The sequence below is a fragment of the Prionailurus bengalensis genome, chromosome E2, assembly GCF_016509475.1.
Source record: "Prionailurus bengalensis isolate Pbe53 chromosome E2, Fcat_Pben_1.1_paternal_pri, whole genome shotgun sequence".
In the NCBI taxonomy this organism is placed as follows: Eukaryota; Metazoa; Chordata; class Mammalia; order Carnivora; family Felidae; genus Prionailurus; species Prionailurus bengalensis.
The window spans coordinates 7,570,841-7,594,851 of NC_057352.1; the positions used below are offsets into that span (position 1 = coordinate 7,570,841).

The 24,011-nt window shown below is 52.8% G+C and overlaps 1 protein-coding gene and 1 long non-coding RNA gene across 2 annotated transcripts; one reads left to right on the top strand and one right to left on the bottom strand.

Moving 5' to 3' along the window:
- The first annotated feature begins 8,502 nt into the window (after positions 1 to 8,502).
- LOC122493789 (cytoplasmic tRNA 2-thiolation protein 1-like) lies at positions 8,503 to 14,576 on the top strand. Its single transcript, XM_043598385.1, has 3 exons — positions 8,503 to 8,939; positions 11,860 to 12,404; positions 13,986 to 14,576. Exons 2-3 carry the CDS (start codon positions 11,897 to 11,899, stop codon positions 14,558 to 14,560), a joined length of 1,083 nt encoding a protein of 360 aa, XP_043454320.1. The 5' UTR covers positions 8,503 to 8,939; positions 11,860 to 11,896; the 3' UTR covers positions 14,561 to 14,576.
- LOC122493790 lies at positions 13,371 to 14,074 on the bottom strand. Its single transcript, XR_006300041.1, has 2 exons — positions 13,962 to 14,074; positions 13,371 to 13,563 (listed from the first exon to the last, which is right to left on the bottom strand). It is a non-coding gene; the product is annotated as an uncharacterized LOC122493790 (long non-coding RNA).
- Positions 14,577 to 24,011: the final 9,435 nt, after the last annotated feature.

The following is a 24,011-nucleotide window of genomic DNA, read 5'->3' on the forward strand; positions in this document are numbered from 1 at the left end:
CCGCCTTCCTGCCAATGCCCCTCCCTTCTGGAGTCATTTTTTTGCAAAGTGAAAAAGGGTTCCTTTGGGCCAGACCACCTGAATCCCAGGCTGTACATGTCTGTGGAACTCATGTGCGGACATAGGGACCTGAGAGATGGGGGAGGCCAGGGGTGGAGGTGTGAGGAGGTCAACTGTCCTCTCTCCCTTGGAATCCACATGGTAGGCCTCCCCTCCCTGCTCATGAGACCACACACTAGCCCCAGGCACTGACCCTGGAGTCACTGTCCAGCAAGGAAACAGTAGGTGTCGGTACCCAGAGCTCCCTGTGACAGGGGACACACAGGCAGAGGGAGGTGTTGTTCATAGGAAGGTTGGAGGTTGGAGGTTGTGTCCTAGGAAGACTGGGCACAGGGGACACTCAAGCAGGGGAGACGAAGATTCCAAGGACATTGAGGGGAGACTGACACAAAGGACACATGGGAAACTGAAGCTGTGGCTGTACACAGGGTTGGTATGGGGGGAAGGGCAGAGGAAAAGGGACCAATTTTGAAAGGGGTAGAAACTTCCCCCTTTGTTGCGGCTGTCTGGGTGCCAGGACGATTTCTTCACCGCTGGTATCTCACCCTTTTTTCTATTGCTCCAGAAGGTGGCGGGGTCAGGTGTGCAGGAGACAGGGAGTGAGGAATGCCAGCTGGGTGTCATCCACTCTCCAGGTGGGGATGCTTTGGTGAGAGAAGAGACGTGCACCTGAATTCACAGAAGGTTATGTTTAACTGTGTGGCTGGGGGCTGGGAGGAGGTTCTGGAAGGTTCTGGTGCCTCCTTCCACCTATGTTGGTTCTCTTGACACATTTGGGTGGGGGGAACATAAGATACAAAGAATAGGCTCCAACAAGAACAACTCAGTGATTCATCACAAAATAGAAACAGAGCATTGCAGGCACCCTGGACCATCCCTTCGATCCCCATCCCTATTGCACACCCCACTCCTCCCAAAGGAGTCCCTAGACTCACTTTAATGCTGATTGTTCCCTTGCTTTTTTCTTCATGGTTTCATCACCCGAGCATGCTGCTTGTACTATGTAGTACTATGCTTATGTTTTTCTTAAGACTGTGTGTGCACAGAGAACATTAGTCTGTTTTCTTCCATGCAACTTCATGAATCTGCCCCTCCCACGTTACCCCTGCCCTGAATCCTTACCCATAACCAGGGGCACAGTCAGCACTGGGGTCACTGAGAAGGGAAGGGGCAGGATTTCGGCATGCAGAGGCACTCCTGCACCATCATAATTCCTGCAATGCTGTCACGTGTCACCCTGCAGCCCCATCCCCCTGTGCTGGACTACACACAGCAGGGTCAATTGCAGCATCTCTATAGTCAGAAGGGTTGGGCCATGTCCAATCTGTTTCCCATGGTCCCCAGTTTGCAAAGAAAAGCAGAAGAATGAGGGGCGCCCGGGTGGCTCAGTCGGTTAAGTGTCCAACTTCAGCTCAGGTCATGATCTCACGTTTTGTGAGTTCGAGCCCCGCGTCGGGCTCTGTGCTGACAGCTCAGAGCCTGGAGCCTGCTTTGGATTCTGTGTCTCCCTCTTTCTCTGCCCCTCCCCTGTTCATGCTCTGTCTCTCTCACTCTGTCAAAAATAAATAAACATTAAAAAAATTAAAAAAAAAAGAAAAGCAGAAGAATGAGAAGGAGAGATACGGGGAAACCACAGAGAATCTAGCTGTGTGCAAAGGAGGAACTTATAACCCACAGGCCATCAGAGCTAGGAGGCCTTCTAGCCCCACTTCTCTGATTTTCAGAAGAAGACACTGAGGTCCAGAGTGGGCAAGTGAATTGCACAACTCATATATGGGTGCCCTGTCTCATACACCACTGTCTACACAGGGAACTACTTAACCAATCTTTGTCAGACCAGAATTCATTGAGCTGGGAGATGGGTAGTTTATGTTAATCTGAGAGGGAAGAATTATCAACTTTTCCCATGAGATGGAGAGAAAATTTCATTCATTCATTCACTCATTCATTCAACAACCATTTACCTTATGCCTTCAGATTTCCAGTAAAGGGGTGAATATGAGAGATGTAGCTCTTGTCTTTGAGGGGAGTAGCATCTGGCTGGGAGACAGATTCCTGACAATTCCAATGTCACAGGGTAGGTGGCTGGGATGGGGGAGGTGAAGGCTAGGGATGGCTGAGGGGGATGGGTGGGGGGGACAGCGGGAGCTCTTGCCCTTTTGAACTGCAAAGTGGGTCCTCAGAGACAAGTTGACATGGTAGGGACTCTCAGGCAATCTCAAGGGATGTGAATTCCACAGGTGATCTTGGTACCCTGAGAATTCCTGGACTCTCAGGTATTATGTTTTCTATCACACTCAGTCTCCTAATGTGCTGGAAATCCTCCTCCAGCTACCAAGTTCTGTGCTCTGTGACCAACATCACCTCTGCCCCAGCAGAGGAGGGGCCACCACCCACAGGGGGCGCTGTCTCCAAACAGGACTTACCTGGGAGGTGGTCCCTGGGAAAGTGTGATGGTGCTGTCCGTGGTTCTGAATCAGAGGGGAGTGCTGGCTTTGGGCATGTCCACAGCTCTGTGGAGGGGCCTGATCACACAGAACAGGGATCTTAGGTCTGGAGTCAGTATAATCAGCATGTCAGATGTGCTGGAGAGGGCTTAGGTCTACCTGGAAGGGAAACTCCAGGGGAAGGGAACTCCCTCAGGGGAAGGGAAGGTCTCAGTCTCTCCTCCTTATCCTTCTATCCACCCCCAGAAATGTCCTATGGACAATGCCAGGCTATTGCCACTAGTTCAAGAGCAGGGAAAGTGAAGGTTCTGTGTTGCCCTTTTACATATCCGGTTCCATTTCATCTTCTGAACATCTCTGACAGAGAGGGGTAATCCCCTCATCACATAGAGCAGGCAGCCAAAACTCAAGACAAATGGGCAGCTGTAGGAACTAGCTTCCAAAGACCACCCCAAACAACCCTGCCCTTCCTTATGCAAACATGGAGCTCCTCTCATTATGAGATAAAGTTGTTATTATTATCTCCTCCTCTTGAATCAAGGTCGGGTCCATGACTACTTTGATTAATAGAATGTGGAGGACAAGATGTTCTAAGACTCATACAGCTCAGATATTAAGAAGGCTTGGTAGCTTCTGCTCCTGCCTCGCAGAGTCCTGGGCGTCTGTGTAAGCAACCCAGGGGACTCTGATGGAGAGAGAGGCTACATAGAGGAACCCTGAGCCTCAGACATCCAGGCCCAGCCCTGGCCACCATCACAACATAACTGCCCAGAAGAGCCCAGAGCAAGACAAGGGGTGAAACTGTCCAGCTGGGCTCTGACCAATTTACAGCACTGTGAGACAAAATACAATGATTGTTCAGGCTACTGAGTTGTAGGGTGGCTTGATGTGCAGCAACAGGTAACTGAAACTAGCTTGCACAAATCATAGCTAATAGGTAAAAGGTAACGTTCTGGAGGTTTACAGGCCTGATGAATTTTTCTACATACTGTATTTCTTTAAAAATGTTTAAAAAATGTTTCTTTACTTATTTTGAGAGAGCAAGAGAGAGCAAGTGGAGGAGGAGTGGGGGCGGTGGTGGTGGAGAGAATCCCAAGCAGGGTCTGTGCTGTCAGAGCAAAGCCCAATACAGGGCTCAAACCCATGGACTGTGAGATCATGGCCTGAGCCGACATCATGAGTCAGAGACTTAACCAACTGAGCCACCCAGGCACCCCTTTTACGTACTGTATTTAAAGGATGGCTCTTAAATGGGGACGTAAGCCTTCAGTGAAGATGCCTGTGGAGCTTTGCCAGGCTGGGACTACATTTCCCAGAATCCCCTTCCACATTTGCATCCAGGTTAAAGCTGGCTACAGGAGAAGAGAGAAGTTGAAGCAGCCATGGGGCTCCGAGGGTCAGTGGAGGAGCAGGAACTATTGTAGCTCTCACACCCTATGGCTGCTCTGGTGGCTCACCTTTGTTGGCTTGACATTCCAGCTGCTCAATTGCTGGGAGCGAAGAAGGTGTTGGGGGAAAGTGGCTGAATTTCCGGGAGCAAGAGCCATTGAGCCCTGGTACATTGATTGGTCCACCAATCCAGGGGGACACAGGTGGCCCAGAGAGAAGTTCACAGTGACATGCAAAAGATCCAGGAAAACAGTGTGCCTGTTTCTCTCCTTCTAAGACATTGTCCCAGGATCTCTTTAACCTGACAACTAGGGCCATTTGCCTATTCACAGGAGCCCCATCTTCCCTGAGCAAAGGACAGGATATGGCCAACGGTCTCAGTAGTCAGAATGACCAATGCCCAGTTTTGTGTGTGTGTGTGTGTGTGTGTGTGTGTGTGTGTGTCTATGCTGATTAAATGCCCAGATTAAACATTATTTCCAGGTGTGACTGTGGGGGTGTTTCCAGATGAGATTAGCGTTTGAATCGGTTGACTTGGTTGACTCAGTAAAGTAGATAACCCCTTCCGGCTGCCAGTGGGCATCATCCAAGGTCTGAAAAGAACAAAAAGCAGAGGAAGAGCAGACTCATTCCCTTCGTGAGCTGCGACATTGGTGTTTTCCTGCCCGTGCACTGGGATCTGCAGCATCAGTTCCCCCTGGTTCTCAGGCTTTGGGACTCAGACTGGAATTACACCTCTGGCTTTCCTGGGTCCCCACCTTTCAGGTGGCAGATTGTGGGTCCCCTCAGCTTCCATTATTGAACCAGTTCTTCATAGTAAATCTCTGTTTGGTTCTATTCCTCTGGGGAACCCTGTCTAACAGTCAAAAGGGGGACAAACAGATGAAAGCAAGACCTCATGGGCCATATTTCCTACTTTCTCATTACTTCCATGAGAAATAGAAGCCACTGAAAGTGGAAAGCTAGAGAATCAGAGAGTGAAACGTCCAGATTTGTGTTTTCAGGTGTTCTCTCCAGCTGCCCTGGAGGAGGGGGTGGGTTGGAGGGGCATCTGGAGTGGAGTCAACAGTCTGGGGCCCCTGACCATCCAGTATTTCTGTTGACAAAGACTCCTGTCACTAAATGCAGCATGGCCCTCTTGCACAGTTGTGACCCCTAAGAATGCTGGGCTTTACTCTGCCCATAGTGTGTGATAAGTAAATGCTTGTGGAATGCAGACCATTAAAAGTACAAATTTAGGGGGGAAAGGTGACAAATGTGGTATACAGTGGGAACCAAATTTTGAGTTAAAAACTGTATAGTATTAACAAGATGACAAAGGCTAGTCCCTGCATCAGAGGGCTGAGACTGGGTGGGACAAGAGGGAACAGGGAAGGGAGAGGAGGTGCATAGATGGGGGTAGGGGCAGGTAGAACACAAAGGAGCAGTCACAGGGTGTGTGGGCCAGGTGTTTCCAGGAAGAAGCTGACCATGATGTCCCCATATCTGTCCCTCTGGACTCCAGATCCACACCTTAGTCCCATCTCAAGAAGGGCGGAGACTCGGTCAGGCCTCTCAGCTCTGCTCCCTGGGGGCCCCCACACCTGTAGGGACAACATGGCTCTCAGATCAGAGAGTCGCCCCTTTAATTCTAACTACAGGTGGGGTGGGACAGCTCAGCCCCACCTGGAACTCAGAGACTTCCTGGAGACTTCCCTGGAGAGGGACAGGCCCGCTCACCTTGTGTAGTAGATCCGTGAGGCCATAGGTGAAGAGGAAGCCAGCCCCCATGAGGGCCCCTCTGAGCAGGGTGAGGACCAGGGGCATGAGCCCTCCTACTCCTCAGTCACATAGTTGCCGGAAGAGGGGCTTTCTGGGGAAGTGGGGTGGGGCACTGGGGTGGGCAGGGGATGAAGTTCTGGCCCTAGACCCTTCCACATCCTAAACACCTGGCCAGGCTGTCCACCCCCAGAATCTGTGTTGCAACTCACTTTGCACAGAGAGGCTGAAGGAATTGTTTTGGGAGCCCAGCGGGTGCTAAGCCTGGCAGGTAAATTCTCCTTCATCTCCAGCCCCTACGTGGGGCAGCTCCAGGACATCAGGTGCTTAGGGTTGGGGGGGGGGGTGCGGCTTGTTAGGGCTTTTCCTTCCTGGGACCAGCTCAGCATGGCAGGGGGTTGCTATCGGACCAGGATCCAGTGGGGGGTGAACAGGGATGGTGGAGCTGAGAGGTATGCCTCTCCCACTTCCCAAACAGACACAGAGGGTGCACAACTATTTGACCCAAGCCCATGTATAGACTCCAGGACTCTAGAGTGGCTGAAAGATCCTGGAGGGAGAGAGGCTTAGCTGAGACTAGAAGGAGGAGAGGAACTGGTCATATTAACATATGGAGGAAGGCACCTCAGGTAGAGGAGTGACAAGCAAAGGAACTGAGCCTTTTATCCCCTGGAAAAAGATGTTTCCTACTGAATCAATTCCTTTACGGACACATGGCTATGAGCCTGGTAGATGAAAGGAAATGCAAATATCTCTGGGGCCTGCTAGAGAGGACAGGGAAGTTTCTGCACCTGATAAGCTGAGGAAGTCACCCTGAGGTGCAGGGGAGCCACCAGAGGGCTCTGAGCGGGGAAGGGGCAGGGTAGGCTATGGGGGTAGGGAAACCTTTCTGGGCCTGTTCTATGTGGGACACAGACTTGACGGGAGACACCAGAGACCAGGAGGCTGGAGCAATGGTCAAGGCCATATGGGTGAAGGGGAGGAGGCAGGACAAAGAGGGGATGAGGAAGGGAGCAATTTGGGACATTTTCTGGAGATAAAGCTTACAGGACCCATCGATTCATGGGGGTGAGAGAGAAAAGGAGGCGTGTGGAGTTAGTCAGGAGTCCTGACCCAGGTAACTGGGGGGGATGGAGACCCGTGTCCCCAATTTCTGTACTTCAATGTCATATTTGGACCCTGCACCAAAGCCGTTAGAGACCCAGATTCCACCCTCATTTCCCACCCTAGACTCTTCTGGCTCCTGGCCCACTCACCTTCCTACAGCATGGATTATAGCAGCACTACCAGCAGCAGAAACATCTCTTGAACCATAAATGCCAGGCACTGTCTTGGGACAGTCTGGTCACCACGGTCTCAGTATGGGAAAAGTGGTTAAAAAAAACCCACACACACACACACAGGAGGAAGCCAGTGGATAGGAAAAGGATAGTAATTGTATGCATTATTGCAACTTCAGACCCCCAGTCGCCAGAGATGAAGAGGTTCTTGGTCCTACTCTGCAGGACTCAATGAAGTCTGAAGAAAGCAAAAGACCTCCAAAAGTCATACTGGCTGATGTATCTTTAATACTTGGAAAGCTTCATAGAAAATCGGTATGATTTCTGCCATTCAGAACTTGCCAGTGAATTTTTATCCCCTGGACAAAGATGTTTCCTACTGAATCAATTCCTTTATGGACACATGGCTATTTGGGGGTTTTGTTTCTTCTTGAGACCGTTTCGGTAAATGAAATTTTTCTTATAATTTTTACACGTCATCTGAATTTTAAAACGAAATAGCATATATTTGAGTGAAACATCCCCTTATATTGTTCTTAAAGCAAAAGACATTGAAGCAAAACATACACGGAGAAAACAGTTCAGTTTATAAAGATAAGCTTGATCAATTTTCGTACGATGATGACATTCCTGGAATGACCACCTAGATCAAGAAACCCTACCAGCACTCATTCTCAGTTACTCCCCTCTAAAAAAGTAACCACTATAAGTAACTTCTATCATCATTGATTAGTTTTCTCTGTTTTTGACTTCGATGTAGTTGGGATCTTAGTGTCTGGCTTCTTGTGCTTAATATTTTATTGTGAGAGTTACCCACACAACAGCTATCCATTCATTCTCACTGTGGAAAGAGTTTCATTGTGTGCATATGCCATACGCTATACAATAGGATATTTGGGTTGTTTCTAGTCTGGAACAATTAGGAAGAGTGCTCATACAAACATGGCTTTGATGTGAATATGCACTTTTGTTTGGTGTATTTTTTAGAGTGCGATTTCTCAGTAATAATCGAGAGGGTCTGGGTCTCCAGGCCCCTGGGTTACTGGACCTCTGAGGCTCCAGGACCCTGAGCCTAAAGACTACTGAGTCTCAGGGGTCTGGGCCTTTGGATCCCTCAGTCTCAGAAGTCGGGGTCTCGAGGGGTCAAGCCCTCTCTCACCGGCTTGCCATCCCGGAGCTCCACCTCCTGGTGAAGGGAAGTGTGTACTACCCGGTTCGCTGGCCGGGACCTCAATCTCACCCACTACCCAGAGCCAGGCACACGTCCACTAACCACCCCCCACCCCCCCCCCCCCCCAACCACTAACAGCTGAGGCACGCGCAGAGACCTCAGCTCACACATACTGCTACCTCTCCCTATCCGACACGCTCATGCGCACCAATACCACCCGCACGTGCACGCATGGATCCACTCCGAGCCCCGACCCTCGGACTTCTGCCCTGCGCATGCGTCACCTCCACCTTTCGCACTCTTGAGCCGCCGCAGCACTCCCATCCTCAATTCCCAGCTGCAACGCCACCCTCAAAGGGTAGAAATCAATGCTCCACAGTGTCTTTAAAAGCCTGTAATAATCCCACGAAAACAGATAATCCGAATACAGCTACTTCGCCTTTTAAGTGTCCGGCACGGTGACGGTGACAACGCACTGCGACAGAAATTCTCTCTCTTTCTCTCACCGTCATAGAAACCCTCTCTCTCTCTCTCTCTCTCTCTTTCTCTCTCTCTCTCTCAGCTCTGCCGCGTCCTAAGACCAGGCGCAGGCGCATAAAGGAAATCGGGAAGTACACTTTGGCAATCGGTAGAAGGGGCCGCAAGGGTTGCTGGGAGTTGTAGGACTGGGAGGCCTAGTAGCCGCAGGAACTTTGGAGTTGCCGCATGGGGTTCTAGGAGCAGTAGGCAAGACAGCCCCAAAGCCTTGTGGGAGTTGTAGTCTCCGGAGCCACTTCCGTGCCAGACTTCCGCGTGTGGGGCTGTTGGGACGTCCTAGTACCGCGTTCTGTCCAGGTGAGTAGTTGCTCCTGGAGCGTGTGGGCCCATGGGCCCCCGCTCGTTATTGCGGTGCCATGTGAGGTCGAGAGCCTCGGGGAGTGGTGACACTAGCCCCTGTGATTCCCTAACGCCTGTGTCCCAGAGGCCTTCTGGCCAGGATCCCCACTGGGGGCATTGTGGTCCATCCTGTCTCTTGCCCGTCCACCCCTTCCACCAGGTGGGGATTCCACGATCTCCCTCCCCAACCCCCATGCCATTAGGCACATCAAAGAGGCCCCTAGTGTGTCCTCGAGCTTCTGTTCTGATAGAGGGTTCACACACTATCATCCTGACAAGGCTGTAATCCGGAGGCATCCCTGGGGTCCGCGTCTTTTCTGGGGGCATCTATTATTACCTCATTCTACAGTTCTTTAGCGAGCGCCGACACTGTTCCAAGCCCAATGTGAGGCTGGTGGACGAGGCAGACCCAGTCCCTGACATTAGTACCCCGAAGGAGACAGGTCGGCCACCATGACGGGTAGAGCCATGGTCAGGCTGGGATGGAGGCATCGTAGCGGCTCTGTGAGCCTAGAGGGGGCGCCTGACCCAGGCTGGATTCATAGTCTTCAAGGGGAAGACACTTAACAGGCATTTCAAACCTGATGTGTCCAAATGGAATTCCTGGGGACCCTCCTGACAAAATGGCCCCATCTTCCTCCCCGGTGCTCTGGCCAAAACCTCCAAGTCACTTTGCACTTACCTTTTCTCATCAGCCCCGCCTCCACCACAATCCAAGTCTTGTGCAAGTCCTATGGACTCTGCCTTCGGAACAGATCTAGAATCCCACCCTTCCCACCTCCACTGCCACCACCCCCACCCAGGCCACTTGCATCTGTCACTGGCTATTGCCATAGCCTCCTCACTGGCCTCCCTGCCTTTGCTCTTGCCCCCTAAAGGATGTTCCTCACACAGCAGTCAATGAAATGGGATCGTTTTAAAATATAAATCAGGGGCACCTGGCTGGTTCAGTCAGTTAAACATCTGACTCTTGATTTCGATTTCCGCCTGGGTCCTGATCTCAGGGTTGATTAGTGATGTTGAGCCCTGTGTTGGGCTCCACGCTGGGCATGGTGCCTGCTTGGGATTCTCTCTCCCTCTCCATTTGTCCCTGCCCTTCTCTCTCTCTCTCTCTCTCTCTCTCTCTCTCTCTCTCTCTCTCTCCAAAACAAAACCCATGTCAGTTCATATCCCTTTCCTGCTCAGAATCCTCCTGTGGCTCATATCTCCCTGTGAATAAAATTCAAACTCCATATCATGGCCTATGAGCCTCTGACAATCTGCACAGACTCAACACCTGCCAGGGTCTTCCTCCTTCAGGAGGCAGACCTCCAAAACTGGGTGACTGTAGATTTAGGGCAAGAGGAGGGATGAGTCCAAGGCGACTTTATGTCCTGTCCTGCGAAGGGGCTAGGTGGAAGGTGGTGATGCTCTCAGGAGACAGGAAACAGCTGGGCTGGAGCAGGTTTCTGCCTCGTGGAATGGAGCCTGGCCAGTGTGGGCACTTGGGATCTGGGAGAAGGCCTAGCCAGAATCCTCAGTGGGGCATTTGGAGGACCAGCTGGATGGACATCACAATTCAGAGTCCCTACAAGGAGAATGGGCTGGGTGGGACCTGAGGACCATGATGAGGACTCTCCAAAAGAGACTGAGATTCAGCAGAAGAGAAACCAGGGCAGCAGAGAGAGGATCAAGTCAAAAGTCAAAGGAGAAAAAAGTTTCAAAGGGCTGTTGCTCAGCGCTGACAGGTGCACCTGATGGTCACCATTGATGGCTCCTAAGCGTTACTTGCTGGCCCCGTGACAGGGAGGAGTTCTCTGAGCAGAGGAAAGAGCTGGTGCAAACACCTTCCAGTAGGTGCATCATGGAGTGTTTGAGAGTAGAGACCAGCATGACTGAGGACAGTGGGACATGAGGTCAGAGAAAAAGGGACCCAGATCACAGAGAGCCTCGGAGCCACTGGCTTTTCCTAAAGTGAGAAGGGTTGTATGGGACGATGTATAGTGGGCAGGGTCCGCTGGCTGTCCTGTGGAGAGGAGAGGAGGGTGGGCAGAGTGGAGGCAGGGACTCTGGTGAGGAGCCTCCTGCAGTATTGCTCACATGAGGGTGGCAGCCGTGGAGATGGGGAGACGCATCGCCTTCTGGGTTAAAGCTGCCGTCAAACAGGATTTGCTGTATGCCATTTGGGCATTTGGGGTTTGAGGTCTGAGGATGTGGAGAAATGGTCAGGACTTGACATTGCAGTTCGGAGTCACCGGCAGGGAGAGGAAGAAGACTGGCGAGAGCAGGTCAGCGTCCCGGAGCCCAGGGCATCTTGCCTGGGCAGCTGAAAGGATGGAAGTGCTCTTTACTGCAGGAGAAGCAGGCGTGGGGAGAAGAATCGGGAATCTGGGTTTTGAGGTGCCTGTTAGACATCTTGAGTGGCACTGGTCCCTTGCCTCAGAAAGTCACAGACAGTAAACAATAGGTCACATGAGGTCATTCCACATATGGTGGCAAATCCTAGAAGCAGATAACCTGCTGGGAGGCTCCTGCACTAGGCCAGGCTGGAGGCGATGGTAGCTTGGGGAGGGGATACTGGGTTTAACAGGCATGTGGGACCAAGGAGGGTGTAGCTAGAGGATTGGTTTTGGCTGGGGATGGAGGAGGTTGGAGGAGGGGGACGGAAAGGGGTCAGGGATGGGTTTATCCATGTTTTGATAAATCCGTAGAAGCTTGTGGGAGATTCTGACACCAGAGCAGAGTTGAGCCCAGCCCTGGAGGCCCAAACACCCCACCTCGAAAACAAAAGCAACCCCAGATAGTCTCCTTGGAGATGTGATCCAGCAGCCTCCCCGGAGGCATCGACCCCGCCATCCGGAATCCGCAAGTAACCTGCCTCCCCTCTCTCCCTGTCCAGGGGCAGCCAACTCCTCCCCGCCCGCCCGGAACCCGCGATGCCCGCTCCGCAGTGCGTCTCCTGCCACGCGGCGCGCGCCGCCCTCCGCCGCCCGCGCTCCGGCCAAGCGCTGTGCGGCGCCTGCTTCTGCACCGCCTTCGAGGCCGAGGTGCTGCACACGGTGCTGGCGGGCCGCCTGCTGCCGCCCGGCGCCGTGGTGGCCGTGGGCGCCTCCGGCGGCAAGGACTCCACGGTGCTGGCGCACGTGCTGCGCGAGCTGGCGCCGCGCCTGGGCGTCTCGCTGCGCCTGGTGGCCGTGGACGAGGGCATCGGCGGCTACCGGGACGCGGCGCTGGCGGCCGTGCGGCGCCAGGCGGCGCGCTGGGACCTCCCGCTCACCGTCGTGGCCTACGCCGACCTCTTCGGGGGCTGGACGATGGACGCCGTGGCCCGCAGAACGGCCGGCTCCGGCCGCAGCCGCGCCTGCTGCACCTTCTGTGGGGTCCTGCGGCGCCGCGCGCTGGAGGAAGGGGCGCGCCTCGTGGGAGCCACGCACATCGTGACGGGTGAGCGCGGGCGCCGCAGCAGAGGGGCGCGGGGCGGGCGCTGCAAGGGGGCTGGGCGCGTGCCCAGCAAGGGGTGAAGGAGACGCCGGGGGTGCCCGAAGTGGGGGATCTCCACGAGAAGGGGGTGCGCACGCCCGCTGAGGGTGCGTGGGCAGAGTGTGTGCGCGCCGGGGCTGGGCGCGGCAAGCCTTGAGTCACTGCCTTCGCTTTGGCGGTGGAGGCGTGCAGGGGTGCTCTGCGGGGGCTGGGGCTGTGTTCCCTGCAGTTTTCAAAATGACATTCTCTGTGTCCCTTCACAAAAGGAGGCGAGTGAAGTGACACCACCCATCAGAAGCCATCTGTAGTCTGAAACGCAACTCTTTAGACCCCCCTTCTCTGTCGGCCTCTTCTCTCTGAGAACTTGAGAACTTACTCTCTCCCAACCGTTGCTTCAACACGTGACTGTTGACCATCTCCTCTGTACCAGAGGCTTTGTAGCCTCGAGCAATACCTAACCTCGGTTACCTCATCTGTAAAACGGGGTTATTAATAATATCGAGGTCCCAGGGTCGTTGGGAATAAAGTGAGTTCTGTGTGAGGCACTTAGACCAGAGACTGGCAAACAGCAGACCTTACAGAGATGTTTGCGTCCTGATGCTGCCCAAGACAGCCTCTGCCCCTGCCCTCCCATCATGTCCATAATTATAACCCGGTAAGTGCTGCTAAGGAAAAATCACACAGACTTTGCCAGTTTACAACAGGAGGACCCAGTGAAGGGGGAAGCCTGGAGTTAGGAAGTGGTTCCTGAGTGAGCCTGACCTGAAGGCCGTCTGAGTAACCAGTGAAGGGCAGACCCAGTTGTTGGGGTCTGAGCAGAGGAGGTGGCTGGTGCAAAGGCCCTGAGGAGGGGAAGTGTGGCCAACTGGAGAAGCCCCAAGAAGACCAGTGTCTGTCGGACCAGACAGACTCAAGCATAAGACGACAAGATGCAGAATAGGTAGACGTTTAGGTGACATTTATGGTGACTGTTGGGTAAATACTGAAGCTCTCGCTGGCCTTCCCGCACGCGGTGATCCGCATTCCCCGGCACTGGGACAGCAGCCTACTTGACAACCTCCGCTGACCGTTAGAGGCCGCTTTGACTTCTCCGGTGCCGTGTGACGTACACCTTCAACTGAGACTGAAAAGATATTTGTAGCATAAAGCACTTCTACTACCCTCCTGAAAAAGCAGCCGGCACAGGGCCTGGTTGGCGATACGTGGGTGGCAAATGAGGGCACCCCGGGTTGCCTCCTGGAGGCCTGTGTGTCCCCTCTCGTTTCTCACTGTGCCCACCGCCCACCTCCACCAGGCTGTCCCGTGGTGCCCAGGGGTCTCCATGGCCCTGTCCGGCCCTCCCTGCTGTTCTCCACGCACCGCCCCCCCCCCCCCCCCATCTCTCTCCTGGTCCTGGCATCCTGCAGTGTCTGGGGGTGGGGTGGGGGTCTCCAGCCCGGGTCGCCCACTCTGTGCCGCTCTCCAGGGCCCCTCCCCGTCGGTCTGGGTCCCTGCTGCCCCACGGCGGCGCCCCCATCTCACCGGCTCCCCGTCTCTCTCCCCCAGGCCACAACGCCGACGACATGGCGGAGACCGTGCTCATGAACTTCCTGCGGGGCGACGCGGGGCGGCTGGCCCGGGGCGGCGGCCTGGGCTCGCGGGGCGAGGGGGGCGCGCTGCCGCGCTGCCGCCCCCTGCAGCTGGCCTCGCAGAAGGAGGTGGTGCTGTACGCGCACTTCCGCCGCCTGGACTACTTCTCGGAGGAGTGCGTCTACGCTCCCGAGGCCTTCCGCGGCCACGCGCGCCACCTGCTCAAGCTCCTGGAGGCGGCGCGGCCGTCGGCGGCGCTGGACCTGGTGCACTCGGCCGAGCGCCTGGCCTTGGCCCCGGCCGCGCGGCCCCCGCCCCCCGGCGCCTGCTCCCGCTGCGGGGCGCTGGCCAGCCGCGCGCTCTGCCAGGCCTGCGCCCTCCTGGACGGGCTGCAGCGCGGCCGGCCCCGCCTGGCCATCGGCAAGGGCCGCGGGGGGCGCGACGAGGAGGGGTCGTCGGGGCCGCCACCCCCGCCTCCCAGCGACCCCGGCTCTGCGCCGGGCCCCGCCGCCGGGGGATGCGGGGCTGCCTGTAAAGAGCGCTGCGAATAAACCCAAGGGACCTCCGCCCGGGCTTCGGTGCGAGGCTGGGAGGGGGACGGACGGGACCGGTCGCCGCCGGCCCCGCAGAAGCTGGGGGCCGGGACCCCTAGGTCTGAGGGAGGAGGGCCCGTGGGGCCAGGACTCCAGGGTCTGAGGGAGGAGGGGCTGGGGCAGGACTTCTGGGTCTGAGGGAGGAGGGGCTGGGGGCCGGGACTCTTGGGTCTGAGGGAGGAGGGGCTGGGGGCCTGGAGAAGGGGCTGGCGAGGCCAGTACTCCTGTGTCTCAGAGCCGGTAGGAATTAGGGGGCTGCTTGTCTCATACTCTGCCAGGTTCTGGGCATGCTCAGGAGAGTCCTAACGCTTCTGTAGGACCTACTATGTGTCATGTCTGACTGTTGGACGATAAGTAAAACCGCTTCACTTGAGGGACTCTCATTTACAGTAGCGGACACTGCACCATCCGGTTTCATCCACAGCACGATCTCATTGGCTGTGCGGTCACCTAGGGGGAGTTTGTCCCTCTGAACCAGGGTGGGGGGAGGATGGCCAGAGTTCGCCTGTGGTTCAGCACCATCCTATAGAAATATAGTGTGAGTCAAATGTGTAATTGTCAGTTTTCTAACAGCTTATTTTTTTTAAAGGAGGGGGAACGGGTGAACTTTTAGTAATATATTTTACTTGACCCAAATAAATATATTTGATCTAAATATCCAAAATATTACCATTTTAACACGTAGTCGCTATTTTTAAAACTATGAGGTTATTTTACAGGCTTTTTTTTTTTTTTTGTACTAAGCTTTTGAAATATAGTGTGTCTGTTATAGCCCATCTGCCTTCAGATTCAACCACTGTTCAGACGTCCCATTTGACCCGAGGGCCCCCGCACAGGAACTGGGAAGATGCTGTCCTGGGCCTTGGCCACAAGAGGTCACTGTGTCCACGTCTGTGCATCAGGTGGCCATTGCTAGCAAAATCAGGTCTCCGCTGTCCACTTGGGAGCTCTTCTCTCTGCCCCACCCCCACCCCCACCCGGGACCCCCTGGTCTGAGCCAGCCGCCAAGGGCGAGAGGCACAGTCTGGCAGAAATATTAGGGCCCCATTGGAAACCTCCCTTGACCTCAAGACCTGTGTGTACATCCACTCATTCATTCTGCAAATATTTATTGAGCACTTCATTTGTGACAGCCGTGAACACATAAATACCTTCCCTAATGGGAGAGGCCAAAAAGAGAAAGGAGAAGAATAAGTTGAATATATAGTATGTCAGATGGTGATAAATCAGGGGATGAAAACATGTCCACATTGAAGCAGGTGTACTGTAAGCCCTGGCAGTTGGGTTTTCTTTTTTCTTTTCTTTTTTTTTTTTTTTTTGTAACTTTTAAATGTTTTATTCTTTTTTTTTAATTTTTTTTTCAACGTTTTTATTTATTTTTGGGACAGAGAGAGACAGAGCATGAACGGGGGAGGGGCAGAGAGAGAGGGAGACACAGAATCGGAAACAGGTTCCAGGCTCCGAGCCATCAGCCCAGAGCCCGACGCGGGGCTAGAACCCACGGACCTCGAGATCGTGACCTGGCTGAAGTCGCTTAACCGACTGCGCCACCCAGGCGCCCCTAGGCACCTTTGTTTTAGAGATCTTAGCTGATTTCCATAAATCACCAGCAGCCTGTTTTTCCTCTTCCCAAGCTTTAAATTCCCCACTCTTCTGTGGTTTTTTTTTTTTTAATGTTTATGTTTATGTTTATTTTTGAGCACGAGTTGGAGAGGGACAGAGAGAGGAGGGAACAGAGGATAGGAAGCAGGCTCTAGACTGACAGCAGAGAGCCTGATGTGGGGCTTGGGAACTCATGAACCAGAAGATCATGACCTAAGCCAAAGTCTGGCTTAACTGACTGAGCCACCCAGGCGCTGCCCCCGCCCCCCAACTCTTATGTTTTAAATTCATGAATAGTGAACCCTTGAAATCCTAGGCACACCCCCCTTGATCCCAATAAAAGCAGAACCCCAGACACCCATGCACCCACCCTCCACCATGACTTTGCTGTATGGCCCGTGGTATGCTGTGTGATTTCCAGATCCTATAAGTAATAAACCTTTTTTTTTTTTTTTTTTTTTAAGTTTCCTGGTGGTTACTCTTGAGGGCAATCTTGCAATCATGAGAACCTGGGTTATCGATGGGCTGAGACCCACACAAAACAGTGAGGTGGACAGAAAAGCCTCAAGGAGAAGGTGGCATCTGAGCCAAGACCTATCCAACGTGAGGCAGTGAGCTCTGCAGATGGCAGGGAAGAGCCTTGTTGGTGGCAGCACAGCAGTCACAGACTGAGGCAGGGTAATGGTGGAAGAGAGGGCTGAGAGGGAGCAGAGCGTATAGGCTCAGCTTTGGTTTTGAGACAGAAGCCACAGAGAGTTTTGAGCAGAGGAGTGAAAAAGGTCGTGCCTTTATTCACGCAGCAAACATTTGCTGATATCTCCCAGGGGCACTGAGGCAGCCCCAGTCCCGGCCCTCAGTGGTTTCCTCAGGTCTCCCCACCTGTTTGGTGGGGAAGGCAGACATGGACTCAGAGGGACGCGTGCTACGGTCAGGGGAGCTAGCCAGGGCACCAGGGAGTCCAGAGGTGAGGTGCCCAGCTCAGCATGGGGTGTCACAAAATGCCTTCTGAAGGAGGCAGTGTTAAAACACCGAGGGTAAGAATGAGCACGAGAATGGGGTGGGAGGGAGATGGGGCTGAAAGAATGGCAGATAGAGGCCTGCAGGCAAGGAAGGACCTTGAACCTGTTTGGAATGGCTGCTAGCAGGCCAAGATGGTGGGGGAGGAGCTAGCCCAGGGGGACTGCCAGGGGAAGCCAAACAGAGCAGAGGCAAAGGGGTGGGATGGTGGGAATGGATGGGAGGGCTATTTAGTGAGCACTCACCATGGGTTGGAAAGCCCACTAAACCCTAGGGTGTGTTTGTAAGCATAAGAGCTCCTGCATGAACCCCAATACAAGAGGAGTCCTTCCCAAACAGACTGAACAGAAATAAAGATGTTTGCCAACGTAGGCAGAAGGCCATAGTAAACACGGGGCAGTCTTTTGCTGAGGGAGGAAACCGTAGTAAGCATGGAGGGCAGAGCAGGGATGTTGCTGAGGCAGGAAGCCCCAGTCATCATGGAGGGAGGTTTTGCTATGGTTTTGGCCTTGGTAAATGCAGCCCCTACGTAAGCACAAGGGATCCTTCATTCTTGTTGAGGATTGCAGTGGATCTGTGAAAGGATCAAGGCTGATGGGGTGGAAACCGCATCCTCCAGAGTCCCTTGGAATCTTTCTTCCCAGGAGGGCTTTAAAGCCCAGTCTCAGAAAGATGGGCTTTCCCTGTCTTCTCCTATGTTTTGCTCTCCCAAGGCTGGATAATTGGAGATTCGTGCCAGGTCTGAAGAGGTAGAAGCATTGGGTACAGAGATTCTGGAGGGAAACAGATTTCTGGAGAGAAGCAGAGATCCTGGAGGGAAGTAGATTTTTAGAGAGAAGCAGAGATTCTAGAGAGAAGACGACTTTGAGATAAACTTACTCCTTCAGCCTGTTTATACAGAGCCCCACTTCATGCCAGGTACCAGACTAGGCTCAGGGGTTTCAGCAATGAACCTGCTAGATGAGGTCTCGGCCCTCATGAAGCCTCAGTTCAAGTGACAGAGATTTTACTTCATTCCACAAATGTTTACTGTGTGCCTACTATGCACCAGGGCACAGAACCAGATAAGGAAGGCAAAAACCCCTGCCCTGTCAGAGATGACACTCAAGTTATGGGAGACAGAATCCATAAGAATGAAAGTAAATAAAACATGAGGGACATCTGATGGTGATAAATGCCGTAGAGGGGGGGAAAAAAGAGAGACAATAAACAAGGAAGTAAACACATAAAGCAATTTTAGATTGAAATAAGGCATAGGAAGGAAACTAACAAGAAGAGAATGTCTGCTCCAGACAAGGTGATCACAGTGGCAGGAAGGGTATCCCAGGCAAAGGGATCAGCAAAGACAAAGACCTAAAGTGGGACAAAGACCCTCAACTACCACACTGGGAAAATCAAAGAAGTGCAGGGGAGCTGAGGCACAGAGCATGATGGAGTGATGAGGTTGGAGGGATGGACATAAGCCAGACAGAATGCCTTGGAGGCATTTGGGTTTTATTCTATTTGCAGCGGGGAATCATAAATGGGTTTGAAGCAGGTTTTAACATGATACTGTTTAAAAATTTAAGAACGCATTGGCTGCTGAGTGGAGAATGGACGTGGTATTGGTAGGGGGGTAGGAATAGGGGTCAAACGTGGAAGCAGTGAGACTAGTTAGGATGCTATTGCACCTGTCCAGGTGAGAAATAAACACGGCTTGGTGAGAGAAGAGGGCAGTGGGTGGATTCCATGGCTATTTTGGTGCCGAGATGACAGGAATTGCCGAAGTGGGAGGTGGGTGTGAGGGAGGGAGCAAGGACCACTCCCAGCTTTTGACCCAAGCAACAGGGAAAAGGATGGTGTCGGTGTCGTTTACTAACAAGGAGAAGACTCAGGGGGAGGGTGGGAGTGGACCCCACCTTCTCCCACTTTTTAAACTGCAATAAATGAGAGATAATAAAGACGGGAGGAGGTGGGGCAGAAATGTTCTCTGGCTGTTGACCTGGCATCAGGGGCGCCCAGGTGTGCAAACAGAGGCTGCCTGGCACGTAGCAGATACAGGTGCTGACTCAGAGCCATCTGAGAGATTACCCAGAAAGTTTGGGTAATCAAAGAGACACGTGAGATCAGCATCAGAGGGGCATCAAGTCGGACAGGCTGAGGTTTGAATCCCACCTACACCACTTGCTCACCATGCAATGTTGGGCAACTAACCTAATTTCTCTGGGTTTTCCCCATCTGTAGAATGGGAGCGATTGTGTGTGGGCCAGCGGGGGGATTCAGGGAGACGTGGCACATGGAGGTACTAGAAAAATTGCCAGCCAGGAGCTGGTCAGGGCCCAACAGGGCAGAGTGAGGGTCCATTTCCTCATCCCACAAGCATCCATCGCGTGCCGGACTGTGCCAGGGGGATGGGGATCCAGCAGGAGGTTCCCTGCCCTCAATGGCATGCAAACAGATTTGAAGACAGAATGGCATGGGCTTTAACAGCTGGATGCCTCAGGTGCCAATCCTGACTCTGCCCCTTGCACAAGCGACTTTTGTCTGAGACCCCGTTTCCTCACCTGTAACACGGTGCTAATAAGAGTCTCTAAACCTCATGAAGCTGCTGGGAGGATTAAACATGATCATGTTTATGAGGTCCTTGGCAACCTGCCTGATGTTCATTATAGGTGCAGAGACAGGCATTCCCCGACACAGGGACTCAGGAGCCTTGAAGCGAGAGGACCCCCTGGTTTTGCAGTCCCCCAGCCTCCACAGGGTCTGAGACCACCTCCCCCATCACCCATTCCCACGGTAGCACCCTGGCCCCTATCTCCATCCAGAAGGGCTCCACCTCAGAAGCCACAAAACCCACATCCTACTCCCTGACCACAGCCTCCCAGGCTTCCAGAGCTGTGGGTGTCTCTGCCATACCTGTTCTTCCACCTCAGGGCACCCCTGACCCCCTCATGCAGCCTCCCGCCAAAGCCCCTTCCGTCTGCCTTTCCTATACCCCACAGTCCTTTCCACCACTAGTGTCCTCAGCACCCCTCCCACCATCACCCAGCCCTGCATGTTCCTGCTCTTTGCTGGAGAAAAACAAAACAAAATCGTCCAACTGCTCAAAAGATGCCTCTTTAAATTGCTGAGTGCCAACTTCACCTGGGTGCCTTCTCCTCCCTCACCTCCTCAACCCCACCCACCCAGGTGCCCCTTGAGATGAGCTGGCCTCCGTCTTCCTAGAGGAAGCAGAAGCCACCCCAAGGGCCCTCCCTCCTCTTCCTGCCACAGGACCCACACCCCACCCGAAACCTCACCCGCCCTTTCCTTCTTCCTTCCTGGAACAATGGAAGAGGCGTCTTTCCTCCCATCTGGAGCTAATCCCACCACTCAGGCAGTTGCACCATTTGCCCCTTTGTTCTCGGGCATCTCACTCCCTGTGGTTGTTAAGAGCTGTCCGCCTGGGTTCGAATCATGGCGACACCACTCAGCGTTGTGTAAACTTGGGCGGACGACTTCCCTTCCTCATCTGTACCTTGAAGATAATAAGAGTGTCTTTCTCACGACACCATGGGAAGGCTTTGGTGAGCTAATTTATGAAAAATGCACTCAAACACTGTTGGACCCACAAATCAGTGTACAAATGGAACAGACCTTCAAATCGCCTTGGAAAAGGCAATGGAAGAGTCAGGTAATGGAGCAGAAAGCCCGATAGTCCTGGAGTTTGAACGTTTCCTCTTGCACTGACCATCTGGGTGACCTTGGACAAGACACTTCTCCCCTCTCAGCCTCAGTTTTTCTGTAAAGAGGGACAAGATAGTACCTATCCCATAGAGTCCATACTTTCCATGGCCTGACCGCCCTCATTTCTTTTTATTGTTTCCCCCTTACTCACTGTGCTCCAGCCACACTGGCCTCCTCACTGCTCCCCAGACATACCTCAGGGCCTTTGCACTTGCCACTCTTTCTGTCTTAAACAGTCTTTCCCCAGATATCCCCAACCCATTTAGGTCTTTACCCAAAGATCACCTCACTTGCACCTTTCTTGACCCTATTCCCCTCCCTACTTTCTTATTATTTTTCATACATTCATAAGTTGTAATATCATATGTTGTACTTATTTAACTTTCTTTCTCTTGATTGCCTCCCCCCCCCCACCAAATATAAGCTTCAGCAGGGCAGGGATTTCTGTCTGTTTTGTTCATGGCTATATCCTCAGTGCTTAGAACAGTGACTCATGCTCAGTGAGTGCTCTGTGTTGTTGAACGGAGGGAGAGAGTGAAGGAAGGTGTGAGGGAGAGAGAGAGGCAGAGAGGAAGAGAGGGAGGGAGGCAGGGAGGAAAGAAGCTAGCCCACGTGAAGAACTTCCTTGGTCAAACAAAATATGGCACATCCATTAAGTGACAGATGATTCCACTTAAAAAAATGGATAAAGAAGATGTGGTTTATATATACAATGGAATACTACTTGGCAATGAGAAAGAATGAAGTCATGCCATTTGCAGCAACATGGATAGAACTGGAAGGTATTATGCTGAGTGAAATAAGTCAGTCAGAGAAAGACAGATATCATATGTTTTCATTCATATGTGGATCTTGAGAAACTTAACAGAAGACCATGGGGGAAGGGAAGGGGAAATAATAGTTAGAAACAGAGAGGAAGGGAAGCAAACCATAAGAGACTCTTAATATAGAGAACAAACTGAGGGCGGATGGGGGGCAGGGGACAGGGGAAAATGGGCGATGGGCATTGAGGAGGGCACATGTTGGGATGAGCACTGGGTGTTGTATGTGATGAATCACGGGAATCTACCCCCAAAACCAAGAGCACACTGTATACACTGTATGTTAGCCAGTTTGACAATAAATTATATTTTTAAAAAATAAAAAGGAAGGAAACTCTGAAACACGACAATACGGGTGAAATTTGAGGACATCGTGCTCAATGACATAAGCCAGTCACAAAGTGATTCAGCTTCTACGAGGTGCCTAGAGTGGTCACGCCATAGAGACAGAAAGCAGATAGAGGTTACCAGGGGCTGCAGGCGAGGGGACAGAGAGATAATGTTGAATAGAGACAGAATTCCTGTTGGGCAAGATGGAAAAGTTTTGGAGATAAATGGCTGCAATGATTATACAATCATGCAAATGTACTTCAGGTCACTGAACTGCCCACTTAAAAATGACTTAAGGGGTGCCTCTGGGTCGTTCAGTTGGTTAAGCGTCAGACTCTTGGTTTCCACTCCAGTCATGATCTCATGGTTCGTAGGTTCCAGGCCCGCACTGGGCTCACCGCTGACCGCGCAGTGTCTGCTTGGGATTCTCTCTCTCCCTCTCTCTCTCCCTCTCTGTCTCTTTCCTTCTCAAAATAAGTAAACATTTAAAAAAAAATTTTTTTTTAATGATTTAAATGGCGAATTTTGGGAACACAACACTGTGCCCAGCCTGCAATAAATTGGAGCTGTTTTCATCCTTCCTTCCTCCTTGCCAACCCTAGCTGGCCACACACCTGTCTCCTCCCCCTCTTCCAGTCCCTCCAGCCACCAAAACCTTACAGTCTCCCCTCTGTCCTTTTCCCCAGTGGCCACCCAGCTGTGTCCCACTTCCTCCCTAAAAAAGTTGTCTTAGCTTCCCCAACAGCACCCTTTCCTGGCCTTCCTCCCAGCTCTTCCCTTGCTCCTTCTTAGCCCTCTGCCCCCTAGGTCGTCTTGGGGAAGACCCCCAAGGGGTCTTCCTTGGGGTCCTGGGCAGATGTCCCTGGTCTTTCCACTCCATACAGTCTCTGGGCGTGGGCTCCAGGCACCCTGGCTTCCGGTGCCGCTGGTGCTGATAACACCCCACCTCTGTCTCTAACCAGACAGCTCTCCTAAGCTCCAGACCGGGGTCTCCAGTGAGGACCCTAAGGGATCTTCTCGCTTGCTCAGAATCACCCTTGGGCTTCTGCTTTTCCTGGCCACATTTCCCCTCCAGCCCTCTGAGTTCTGTCCCCATCTTCTGGCCTGAAGGTCTCTACTCAGAGCCCCTCACCTCCTTCCCACCCCACCCCACACACACTCCCTCCATGCCCCAGGCAAACACCTGCTCATCCACAGCAGGCCCCAGCTTAGACAGCTCGCCCTTCAGGAGCCCTTTCTCCACTCTGGGGTTCCATCAGGCCCTTCCACGTTCCCTGTCAGAGGGCATATCACCCCGAACTGAGTTTCTTATTGCCGATTGGCCTTTCCCATCAGACCATAAGTTCCTTGAAGGCAAGGACTCTGGACATCTGCTCATTCATTCGATTGTTCATTCATTCATCAAATATGTTTTGAGTGCTCATGTCATGGCCAACAACACTGCTAAGCAGGTGGTGGATTGGTGAACAGGTCGTCTGGGTTTTAGATTCTGGAGGGAAGGAGCTGAGTAACCTGGGAGGTCCAGGGCTGGGCTGGGAAGCGATAAGCTGTGAAGGGACCCTATTTGTTCTTGTAGCCCCAGCCGTTTGCTTGGGCTCCCTCGGGTTCACTAAAGTCTTCTCCTTAAGCAGAGGGTTCTTTTGAAGCAGAGGTCTCTTTTGAGACCTCCTGTTCACCAAAGTCTTCAACTCAGTGGAGGGTCACCATGAGTCCACCCAATCAAAGGTTTCTGCTCAGGGGAAGGGGGCGGGGCTTGTGTTTACCAGGAAATTCTGTTTGGTGGCTGTTTATTTTTAAAATCCATATTAAAAAAAAGGACAAAGACATATTTATGGACTCCAAGAAATTGCTCAAAGAGTAGAGTCCCAGGGGCTCCTTCCCTTGGCTTTTTAACCGTATCAGACCCAAATCAGACCCAGGAATTCAATGAGGGC